The sequence below is a fragment of the Stegostoma tigrinum genome, chromosome 10 (assembly GCF_030684315.1).
Source record: "Stegostoma tigrinum isolate sSteTig4 chromosome 10, sSteTig4.hap1, whole genome shotgun sequence".
Lineage (NCBI taxonomy): Eukaryota > Metazoa > Chordata > Chondrichthyes > Orectolobiformes > Stegostomatidae > Stegostoma > Stegostoma tigrinum.
This window is the reverse complement of record NC_081363.1, coordinates 30,828,571-30,841,031: the sequence shown is the minus strand read 5'-3', so window position 1 is coordinate 30,841,031 and position 12,461 is coordinate 30,828,571. Positions and strand designations below refer to the sequence as shown.

At 40.3% G+C, this 12,461-nt stretch overlaps 1 protein-coding gene across 11 annotated transcripts in view; it reads right to left on the bottom strand.

Annotated features, from left to right (window-relative positions):
- Window positions 1–3,898: 3,898 nt before the first annotated feature.
- Window positions 3,899–12,461, bottom strand: part of dhrs7 (dehydrogenase/reductase (SDR family) member 7) — a 58,124-nt gene continuing 49,561 nt past the window's right edge. For 9 of the 11 annotated variants that reach the window (XM_048537933.1, XM_059649078.1, XM_048537937.1 and 6 more), the window contains 2 exons: window positions 9,671–9,886; window positions 3,899–4,716 (listed from right to left, as the gene is read on the bottom strand). In XM_048537933.1, the coding sequence (XP_048393890.1) occupies window positions 4,669–4,716; window positions 9,671–9,886 (264 nt within the window). In that variant the 3' untranslated portion in view covers window positions 3,899–4,668. Of the gene's footprint in view, window positions 4,717–9,670; window positions 9,931–11,316; window positions 11,552–12,461 lie in introns of those variants that run through there. The other 2 variants (XR_007248286.1, XR_007248287.1) reach the window with 2 other exon arrangements.

Here is a 12,461-nt window from a genome sequence, read left to right as displayed (position 1 = left end):
ACTCACACCGGTTGAGGATTTGCTCTCAGTGCCTCTGCAAGTTCTGTTTTGAAAAGATTCAGACAGAATAACTGAGAGAAAATAGGTGAGGGGAAGTAGCTGGCCAGTAGGGATTCTCTTTACATCTTCAAAAAGAAAAAGAGAGTGATGCTTTTTCATCACAGGCTGAATGTTTCTGCTGTATTGTCCAGACAAGAGGTTAAGATATGAACAAAATTTAGAAGGGTAATGTAAAATAATCTTGAATCTATGTCTTATGTCTGTGGACCTGTGTCCAATTAGCTCGAGCAATAATTCAGACTGTACATGCTCAGTTATTCATGAATATAAATAGCTCAAAGGATTTATTAGTTTTTATTAATCACAGGCTACTGGTAAGGAGGGGGGGAATGTCATCACTGTACTGAGAAGGATCTTGCTTCAAAAGCTCTACGTTGGGTTATAGCCTGAAAACTGACAGAATAAACCAAGTCTAGAAGCATGGCCACTATGCTTCCATACCCAAAACGGACTGCATTTTAGGTACTTTCTAATTAACCTGCTTGGATATTTTTACACATCTCTGGAGCAGGTGGAACTTGAATCCTGACCTCTTGGCTCAGCGTCAGGGACACCACCACACCACATGAGCCCTCAACTGCCATTTCATATACAACAATTCTTTATTTAGCTATGGAGTTCAATGGACATGAACAACAGCTTTGTTATTCGATGTATGCTAGAAGCAATAATACATTTAGTTTTCTGTCAAAATGGCAGAGATCCTAAGGTATTGAAAGTCTGCAATTACCAGTGAAAAGAATATTCCTTCACCATCCCGGAATGCAATATTTTTCCAAATTTTATAATGCCTCAGGATAAACAGAGCAAAGCAATGGAAATATTTTTGAAGCGCAGTCACACTAGTATAACATATGGTGTCATTATGCATTTGGACCACCAGGATGAATATTGCTGATTCAATGTTACCAAAAATAGAGACAACACTTGAGTCAGGTTCCCAAATATCTTTGTACTCTACCACCGTCTAGCTTGGTAAGAAAAAAGGTACACTACTGTAGATCATGGCGACTGTAAAGCAAAATGTTTAATTGCTTTTGTCTTTCTGCCTATACCAATTCCAAGTGTCAAAATTTTGCTGAACAAGTTCATGTATATTGGATATTAGGGTCCTCGTTAAAACTGAACTTCTTGCAGTATCTGATGTATAACCTAAACGTTACAATAACTAGTTTTTCGCAAATAGAAACAAACATATCTTTAGTATGTGAAAACAAAAGTGAGGTTAAAAGAATCACTAAGAACATAGATCACAAACATTTATCAGGCACCACACCATACTATTCACAATGCAATATAGTTTTTGCTCTTAAAAGGGATAAAAAACCAATCTTCAAATGGAGATGAGCAAGGGGACAATGGGCATTCTGCCATTACGAGCTGCTGTTTATGGTCACTGGCCAATAGGGTTTAGAGAAGTGATTGACACAAAGGTTAGATTAGATTAGATTCCCTACAGTTATTGAAACAGGCCCTTCAGCCCAATAAGTCCACACCGCCCCTTAAAGCATCCCACTGAGACCCATCCCCCTATAACCCACACATGCCTGGACACTATGGGTGATTTAGGGTGATTTAGCATGGCCGATCCACCTAGTCTGAACATCTTTGGACTGTGGGAGGAAACGGGAGCACCCAGAGGAAACCCACGCAGACACGGGGAGAATGTGCAAACTCCATACAGTCACCCGAGGCTGGAATCGGACCTGGGTCCCTGGCGCTGTGAGGCTGAATGTGAACCACTGAGCCACTGTACCGCCCAATGGCCAGTCTCCAAAATAAGTACCTCAACAGGGATAAGTGGAATAAGAGAGGATCAAAGGAAACAAGCCACCATCTTTCAAGAAAACTAGGAGCTTCCCTACATTAGTCCAAGGGAAGAATAAAGACTGTTACCACTAAAAATTGCACATTATCAGGAAAGAACACTCCATTACTTCAAAGCCACAATTCCTGCTCCTCCATTGTACAGAACAGCTTTAGGCTTTAGTGATATGTTCACAACCATCATGGGTCATATATTTATTTTCTTTGCCAACTTAACTGGTGTAGCTAAGCTGCTGCTACTTTAACTCAAATGAACTAATCAGGAGACTGGCTGTCTGGCAGAAAGCAGAGTGGGGTTAAAAGGGTCTTTCTCAGGATGGCAGGCAGTGACAAATGGTGTTCTGCAAGGGTCAGTATTGGGACCACAACTTTTCACTTTATACATTAATATCTACACGAAGGAACTGTGGGCATTCTGGCTAAGTTTGCAAATGATACAAAGTTAGGTGGAGGGACAGGTAATATCGAGGAGGCAGGGAGGCTGCACAAAGAGTTAGACAGGTTAGGAGAATGGGTAAAGAAGTGACAGATGCAATACAACCTGGGAAAGTATGAGGTCATGCACTTTGGTAAGAAGAATAGAAGTATGATCTATTTCTAAATGGGGAGAAAATTCGTAAGTCCTGGGAGTTTTAGTCCAGGATTCTCTTCAGGTAAACTTGCAAGTTGAGTCAATAGATAGGGAGGCAAATGCAACTTTGGCATTTATTTTGAGAGGACTTGAATATAAAAGCAGGGATGTACTTCTGAGGCTCTACAAGGCTATAACATCAGGCCACATTTGGAGTATTGTGTCCAGTTTTGGGCCCCATATCTCAGGAAAGATGTACTGGCTCTGGAGTGGGTTCAGAGGAGATTCATGAGAATGCTCCCAAGAATGAAAAGCTTAACGTTATGAGGTACGTTTGAGGACTCGGCCTTCTAAACTCCATCTAGTATAGACCCACTGGGGGGATCTAAATTGAAACTTAGAGAATACTGAATGGTCTGGACACAGTGGATGTTGGGAAGATGTTTTCATTGGTAGGAGATTCTAGGACCCAAGGGCATGGCCTTAGATCAAAGGGAAGACCTGTTAGATTGGAGATAAAGAGAAACTTCTTCAGAGAGTGGTGAATCTATGGAATATACATGCTGACAGAAGGCTGTGGAGGCCAGGTCATTGAGTATATTTAAGACAGAGACAGATAGGTTCTCGATTGTAAAGGGGATCAAGAGTTACGGGGAGAAAGCAGGAGAATGGGGTTGAGAAACTTATCAGCCATGAGTGAATGGCAGAGCAGACTCGACGGGCTGAATGGCCTAATTTCTGCTCCTATGTCTAATCATCTTGAAACTACAATAAATGAGATCATAAATCCCTAAAATCAACTGGTAAGTTTCTACTGAAAACTGTAAAAAAGCAATGACGGATAATGAATGTAAAGTTTACTGTATGAGTAAAAGAGTAAAGTGACATGGAAAAGTAATGACAGCACATTTTTTGAGAAACTTTTAGGCAATAAGAAGGAAATAGAAAGTTTGTTTGGAATTAAATAAATTTGCTATTGTACTCTTAACAAGGAAATATGTGTGAATAAAGAAAAAGCAAAGGTTAAAAATGAGTGAAATATCACCCCATTATCAAATACCTTCTCAGCATCTACAAATGTAAGAGGTAAGTACAAGGGTACTGCAGGACTGTAAATACCCATGAGCCATATCCTGTGCTGTCTGAATAGATAGGGAAAATACTTGATAACACAGACATTTTTTCTTCTTTTTTACTGTCTATAATGGCTATTCATTTCTATTGGGCAGTTGTACTTTGTTTTATAGCCTTGGTGACCATTCACGCAAGTATAAGCTGAGCATTAGTATGGAGTTGTCACACCAATAGTATTTAGTCATAGGATGAGGAAGCGTGACTTTTTTTTAAAAACCCCATCTTTTCACCAGGTTACAGCAAATCCTGGGATCAATCTGATCATCAAACCAATTAAGTGTGCTTTGTAAGTATTTAAAGACAACGTGTTAGTATCCCTTTATTAGGGAAATGGGGGAAAATATGTTGGTAGAATTTTGCCACTATTTTAACTGCACAGAACAGAGAAAACACTTCAAGCATTGAACTAAAATTGAGATGACATTTACAGAGGAGTCTTAACATGTTCTATGACTCGAAGGAGTAAAAACCAATATGTATGCACAATATTAAATTTAAAGTGTGTGAAAATGATATTAGATAGTAAACAAAGGTGTGATTTAAGTCAAAACCATCAGCGAGTATTGCTGAGAAAAATACATCCTGTCAAAGCACCCGTTGGAAATTACCGCAAAATAGCACGAAACACCTATCTTTACCTTTGCTCAATTTGAAGATGCCTTACCTTTGAAGGGCAGTTGGAGATAAACTGGGCACTATTAATACACAGAATCCTGATCCTTGCAGACACAAAGACATGTTCAGATACTGCATTTGTTTCAACTTAAAATAAGCAATAGTTATTCTTTGAATCATTCCTCAGGGCACTGCCTTCACAGTTAAACTGACCGATTCAAAATGAAAGCTTAGCAATTAACTGTCATTCAATGAAATGACAGTCTCCATGGAAATGCCTCTACCAATCAGCACTCTTCTCAGACAGTATAAAATGTTGTTCACTTTACACTGGTATTCTTGTAAAATGTCCTGATAAGTCCATGAAAAAAAAAATTCAGCAGTGTTCAAGTTCCACACAACCAGACGATTAAGATGCTCCAAAACTTCACCTTCTCCACTACTACATAATGGCTATTGTTTCAAGCTGCTTTATTCTTTACATCACCAAAATAAGATACATCAGCATCCTGAAAATATGAAAAGAAGAGTTAGCAAAGGGAGGAGGAAGCTGGGAAATAACAATGTCACTGTATATGATTGTATGGATATAAATTCCAGCTAATAGAAATTTGGTTACAGTTATGAACCATCAATATTTAAAATAGAAAATAGGAACGTGGTTTTAACCAACAGAACTATACTACAACATTCTGTACAAAAAATCATTTTAGAATGTAAAATTATAAACCAAACAAGGATAGATGTAATTATTAACCGTATTGCTATGCATTCAGGCTTGCTTCTGACATGCACCAAGAATTCTCTCACAAACACATACGTTAAAGTTATTTACTTCTGTAGGAATTACCAATGAATATGCCATCGTCCTCAAAAGAATAATCCTCAACCCCAGCTATTCTCAGGGGTATTTAGTCTCTAGACTGAAGATGCTCAATCCCTTGGTTTTGGTTATATTTCCAATATTCTGGTTACTTGCTTTTGCAATTAAATAGGCCTACTGGTGTTCTCCTAGCTCCTTTTCCTCGAAAGATTCAACTCGAGATCAAGAATAAGCAATCCTCCATGCTGCTAACTATAAAGTTAGTGTTTTACTCTGTGTATGGCAATAGTCTGATTGCCATTTATTTTGGTCAATTTCTCTCTCAGAGCTGCAAAATGCACACACCAGTACAAAATCCACAAGCAACCCCCAAACAAACAGAGATGAGATCATTTCTAAATTCTACCATCTCCATGACAACATAGCCTGCTCTGGGCCATTCTTAAACTGACCGGTAAACAAATTATCCCTCATTTATCATTTTTCCAGCAAAATAAATGCCAGTTGTTATACAAGAACATAACCAGAACCAGGAGCAGGCCATTCAGCCCACAAGCCTGCCTCACTAGTCAATAAGATCATGGCTGTTTTCCTCCAGGCCTCAACTCTTCTTTAATGCCAGCTCCTCGTTGCCCTAAACTTCAATAGTTAACCATTTATCTTCTCTTTAAAACTTTTCAGTGATCCAGACTCCACAACTCTGGGATTCAGAATTCCAAGCAATTCCTTTGCATCTCAGTTTTAAATGAGTGCCCTTAATTTTGTAACCAAGCCCCCAATGGAGATTTGTCCATTAATGGAAATGTCTTCTCGACATCTAACCTGTCAAGGCCCCTCAGAGTCTTGTCTGTTTCAAAGAATATTACCTGTGCTGCTGTATTGCTAGTTCTTCAGTAACAGCATAATGCCTTTACCTTATTTAAATACCTTACACTTTGTTATATTAAATTCTACCTGCCAGGCTTTTGCCCTCTCAGGCTATCCATAACCCTTTCCTGACGTCCTATGTCCTCATCACAACATGCCCTCCCACCTATTTTGTATTTTGTACGCACTGCACACCTCCATGCACACCCCTCAAAGAATTATAGATAGAACATAGAGCATTACAGCACAGTACAGGCCCTTCGGCCCTCGATGTTGTGCTGACCTGTCATACCGATCTCAAGCCCATCTCACCTACACTATTCCATGCACGTCCACATACTTGTCCAATGATGACTTAAATGTACTTAAAGTTGTCAAATCTACGACCATTGCAGGCAAGCATTCCACTCCCTTACTACTCTCTGAGTAAAGAAACTACCTCTGACATCTGTCCTATATCTTTCACCCCTCAATTTAAAGCTATGCCGCCTCGTGCTCGCCGTCACCATCCTAGGAAAAAGGCTCTCCCTATCCACCCTATCTAACCCTCTGATTATTTTATATGTCTCAATTAAGTCACCTCTCAACCTTCTTCTAACGAAAACAGCCTCAAGTCCCCCAGCCTTCCCTCCATACCAGGCAACATCCTAGTAAATCTCCTCTGCAACCTTTCCAAAGCTTCCACATCCTTCTTATAATGCGGTGACCAGAACTGTACGCAATACTCCAAGTGCGGCCGCACCAGAATTTTCTAAAGCTGCAACATAACCTCTTGGTTCCGGAACTCGATCCCTCTATTAATAAAAGCTAAAACACTGTATGCCTTCTTAACAGCCCTGTCAACCTGGGTGACAACTTTCAAGGATCTGTGTACATGGACACCGAGATCCAAATAACGAAGGCCCCTAGGACAGATCCTGAAAAAGGATCATTAATCCCAATTCTGTCCTGTTTGTGTTAACCAATCCTCAAATGCACACTAATGCATTACCCAATAACATAAGCTTCTATTTTGTACAATAATTTGCAGCACCTTACTGAATACGATCTGAAAATCCAATATTACACTTTCCAGTGCCCATTTGTGAACTCTGCTTAATATATCCTCAAAGGATCTAACAAAAATGTCAAATAATTTCCTTGGTACAAAACAATATTGACTAACTGATTGCATTAAGCTAATTGATTAATCTAACTGTCCTCTATTTTTGCTTAATAATACACTCAAGCATTTTCTAGTGATGGATGCTAGGATTAACTGGCCTATAGTTTATTACTTTGTCTCCCTTACTTTTTGAACAGGGTATACATTAGTGGTTTTCCAACTTGCTGGAATCCAACAAGGTCTGGAACATATCAACCAATGCCTCCAATTCTCTGTAGCCACTTTGGCCCATTAATTTGTTAAATACTTTATTCTTCTGGATTCAGACCATCACAAGACTTTTCTTCCCATTGGCACCTTGCTCACCTGTCATCTTGGAATATCTTAGTGTACTGCATAGCGGAGGTCAATGCAAAATATCTCTTTACGCTATCTGCCATTTCTCTTTTCCCCTATTAATTCCCCAGTTGCATCCTCCAAGAGTCCCACACTTCCTTCAGCTACTTTTTAACATGTATGTGGAAGCCCAAGCTGTTTGTTTTTATATTTCCTGCCAAATTTACTTCCAGAATCAATTCCTCCCCAACTAAGTTTCTACTCATCTCTTGCTGATTCCCAAAGAATTCCAAATCCTCTGACCTACCATGGGTTTCCTACACTCTGTGGGCTTTAGTTTTTTGATGTGACTTAACTGCCTTTGTTAACCACCGGGAGGTCAACCTGTGAAATAGGATCAGGAATGCCAATGCCTGACATAAGACTCTGCCAAGTGAGAGAAACAGTTTGATATAGGGAACAAAGTTTGGTGCAAGAAATCTTGGAACTGACGCTACATGGCTAAGATGTATAGTTGACCCGAGGTCAGGACCAGTGATATATAAAGTTCAGAACCATCGCACCTATCTGAACAGACACGTGGACCATATGAAAGCTGCAAATGTGCAAACAATGTGGGAACTAAACATGCCCTGTCCCTCGTTACAGTCGGAAAGGCTGCCGAAGCCTGTGGGTTCACCCTCTCAAGTGTTGACGAGTGTTCTGAATCAGAGATGGACGTAATGGATGTAGCTGCCTTTGCTTCTGGAAGAAGAAAGTGAAATTCTATCGAGCCACTCCAGCTTTAAGGGTAACTTGGCTGGATATTTCCCATCCCATGAGTGAAATAAATGCTGGCCCAGCCAGCATATCCATATCTTCTGAGTGAATTCGAGAAATGGAGCTTCTTTGTCCCCCACTACTGTTCCAAACCTAGGATATATCCATATATGCTAATTGTCTGACTAGGAGTGGGATAAGCCTGAAGTTTGCTCTAAATGATGCACTTAGGAACGCAAAATTAAGTGCAATGAATTCTCTGACATTAAATCAGAAAATAGTGGGAACAAAGCAGGTCAGATAATATCTGTGAAGAGATGAGGTTTATAATCATTTCTTACAATCCTGTGTCAGATTTAGTAATCCAAGACCTGAGTGAGGCATGTTCACGGAACATTAGGCCCAGACATTACATGTTGCTTTGTTAGACCTGCTTAAAGTCAGTCCACAGCTGCAATAATATGAAGAGTTTCAGTTTCTTATCTATGGAATGATCTACTGGAGGCAATCCAGCCAAGGCTCACACAGGTATGGATTAACTTATAAGGAGAGGTTCAATAAGGTGGGCCTGTACTGAGTTGAATTTACAAGAATAAGAGACAATCTTATTGAGACATACAAGATTTTAGGGGAATTTACGGGATAGATGCAGAAAAGTTGTTTCTCTTTGTAACAGTGTGTCTAGGACCAGAGGGCACAATCTCAGGATAAAGGGTTGCATATTTAAGAGAGAGGGGGAGGAATTCTGTGGAATTCTTTACTGCAGAAGGCTGTCAAGGCTGGATCATTATATTCAAAGCTGAGAGACAGATTTGTAATCAGTAAGGGAATCAGAGTTATAGTGAAAAGGGCAAGAAAGTGACGTTGAGGATTATTAGATCAGCCATGATCTTATTGAATGGTGGACAGGGTTGATGGGCTGAATGGTCTACTTATGCTCCTATGTTTTACAGTCTTAAACTTTAATATAGACTTCAGGAGAGCAAAGCTTTCTTTAGCTCTTGCCAATGTAGATCCTAGCTTTCTTCTTAAGATTCAGGTGGCCCTTTTGGGAAGGAATGCACATGTCAGAAATCAAATGTAGAAATACTACCTGTGTGAACTACTCAGACACTCATATAACAATTAGTTTCCGCTCATCCCAGTTACATTAATGTAAACCTAAAATTTAGGTTGATGCATCTACGAAAGATTGTAAATTTAAACATAACAACAGTAAATGAGAAACTTAATTTTGTTTAAATCAATTATATACCCGAAGAGATACAAAAATAAATCCATGCAATCAGACTGTAATCCAGCAAAGACTTCTTCATTCTCATCTCTATCTGGAGTGAGACAATGTGACAGAATGTGAAAGAGAGAAAGATAATACCTTTTTACCCAAATGCAATCAGATCTTGTTTTCATAGTTTAAATGCAATCATATCTTTAATTCAAGATTAATAGCCTTATCCAAGAGTACATTTAAAAGGAGTAGGCAAATTTTGTAGTGCATTATACTGTGTGCAGACAACTGAAGTTTTAATAATATGAATCAATATGCAGATTTTTATTCCAAAATTGTACTTACTAGTCCACTTTTTAAGTTTTTGACTCTTTTCACAGACATCTTGTTTGCAATTAACCAGGCCAACGTGGGAGCATACTGCCACAAATAAACATAAAGCAGAAGCGGCTGCCCGGAAATCCACATTTCCTTTAATTCGTTTGCCATACCAACTAGCATCAGCTGGACACAGCGTGTAGTGGACATTTTGTAGGTTTGTGCGGAATTCTCAGATACAGTCTAAAAGGAAAGCAAAACTCATAGTACGTTGCAAGCAATCACAACTGTAGGAGTAAAATCAAAAAGCAATAATGCAATAGGATTTCCAAATTCAGATTATTTAATCATACTAGTACAATTTACAGCCTGTCCCCAAGAAAGGAGGAAATTCAAATGAGATCAAACTTGGGCACAGTGCCCTCAGTTAAACGAAGAACTAGTTATCATTTATACCTCCAAAAGAAAAACACTTCAATTCGCTGTTCCTGTAAATATCAAGGTAAAAGGAGAGACTGAAACTTCAGGGTTTCAAGTCCCCCCTCCCCAGCATACTCTTGGCAACTTTCTAAGCCATTGACAACAAAATATATGAACATAAAGCCAGAGTTACCTTCCAAATAGAATTGAGGGACTGCTGTGTGCTCCATTTCAGAGACATGGATCATCCCTGCTACACTTGATTGTACCTTACAACCAGAAGGCTTCTCAAATCACTGAATGGACGATTCAGTGCCCTTGGGCAAGGCAAAGGGTGGCAGGTTTGCCTCCTAAATCAACATTTCCTGGTTGATCAGATGTGATGACCCTGGAAAATCACTACTCCTCAGATTTAGATTACTTAATAGTGAAATGTCATCCATATGATCAGCCATGCAAGTTCACCTCCACTATCCTGAGAGCAGTCTACATCCTATTTCATGCAGAAGTGAAGAGTGCACTTGATGAAGTATACAATGCTAAAAATAAACACACACAGTCTTGAGCTGAAATACCCAAAGCTTTGTTCATCGTAGCCTGTGACTTCAACCAGGCCAACTCAAGAATATACTACCAAGATTCCACCAACACATCCTGTCCCACCGGAGGACCGAAAATTCTTGACCACTGCCACACAACCATAAAAGATGCCTATCCCTCCATTCCCCGTCTGCATTATGGGAAAGCAGAACACAACGCTGTGCTCCTCCTCCCGGCTCACAAGCAGAAATTAAAGTGCGAGGATCCGCAACAAAAAAAATAGTGCGGCGTTGGTCTGAGGAAACAGAAGGGCTTCCATGGGATTTCTTAGAGACAGTGAATTGGTCCACATTCAAGAACTCAGTGGCCAACATAAACAGGTAGACTACCACTGTCACAGACTTCATTAGTCAGTTTGTAGATGACTGCATGCCGAAGAAGTTATTCTGAACTTTCCCCAACCAGATGCTATGGATGAAATGGGAGACCCACTCCTGACTGAAGTCCAGCTATGAGACGTTCAAGTCAGGTAACCCTAACATATGTAGGAAATCCAGATACAATTTTCACAAAGCCATGATGGATGTCAAAAGGCAATACGAAATTAAGCTTAAGACTCTGGTGTCCATGTGGTTAACCTAGCGTTTGCAGCAAGGCTTACATGATATAACTGCCTACAAAGCGAAGAATTCCAGACAACAGTACATCCCTACCTGATGAGCTTTAAACAGAAGGGCAATGAAACCGTATCAACTGTCCCATCAGCCTTGGATGCACCCGTACCCTCGGTTACTGCCTCAGACATTAGACTGGTCTTCTTAAGGGTGAACCCATGGAACAACAGGTCAGATGGAGTCCCCGACTGTGCACTCAGGTCCTGTACAGATCAGCTGGTGGAGTATTTGCAGCCATCTTCAACTTCTTCATACTATGATCTGAACTCCCCACCTGTTTCAAGAAGACCACTATCATCCCAGTGCCAAAGAAAAGTCATGCAGCAAGCCTCAATAACTACCATCTGGTGGCTCTGACATCCACAAACTAGAACAGTTCTGAGGAAGGGTCACAGGACCTGAAACATTAACTCTGATTTCTCTTCACAGATGCTGTCAGATCTGCTCAGATTTTCCAGAAACTTCTGTTTATGTTTGATTTATAGCATTCACAGTTCTTTCCACTGTTATCCATCGTTGAGTGTTTTGAAAGGTTAGTCATGGCTCACATCAAGTCCAGCCTCCCAGATCGTCTTGATCCCTTGCAATTCTGCTACCAGTGCAACAGGTCCACGGCAGACACCACCCCCACAGCCCTAAATTTGACAGGAAGGATATCTACATCAGGCTCCTACTTATTGACTACAGCTTTGCTTTCAACACCATAATTCCAAACAAAATAATGTCCAAACCCCAGGACCTAGATCTCTGCTCCCCCTTCTGTGACTAGATTCTGAACTTCCTGACCAACAGACCGCAGTCAGTATGGATAGGAGACAACCCTTCCTCCATGATAATCCTGAACGACGGTGTCCCCCAAGACTGTGTACTCAGCCCCCAAGTATAATCCTTATACACACGACTGTGTGGCCAAATTCCGCACCAACTGCATTTACGAGTTTGCTAGGACTTTGTAGGTCAGATCTCAAACAATGACGAGACAGAGTACAAGAAGGTATTTAACGGCATGGTGTAAAAACAACAATCTTTCCATGAACTTCAGCAAAACAAAGGAGCTGGTAATTGACTTTACGAAGTGGAGGAGAGGGCACGCCCTTACAACAACTGCCATACCACGCTCCGATGCCTGCCAATATGGACGCACCATAGAAACCGTCCTAAAAATTTTAAAGCCTTTATGGACA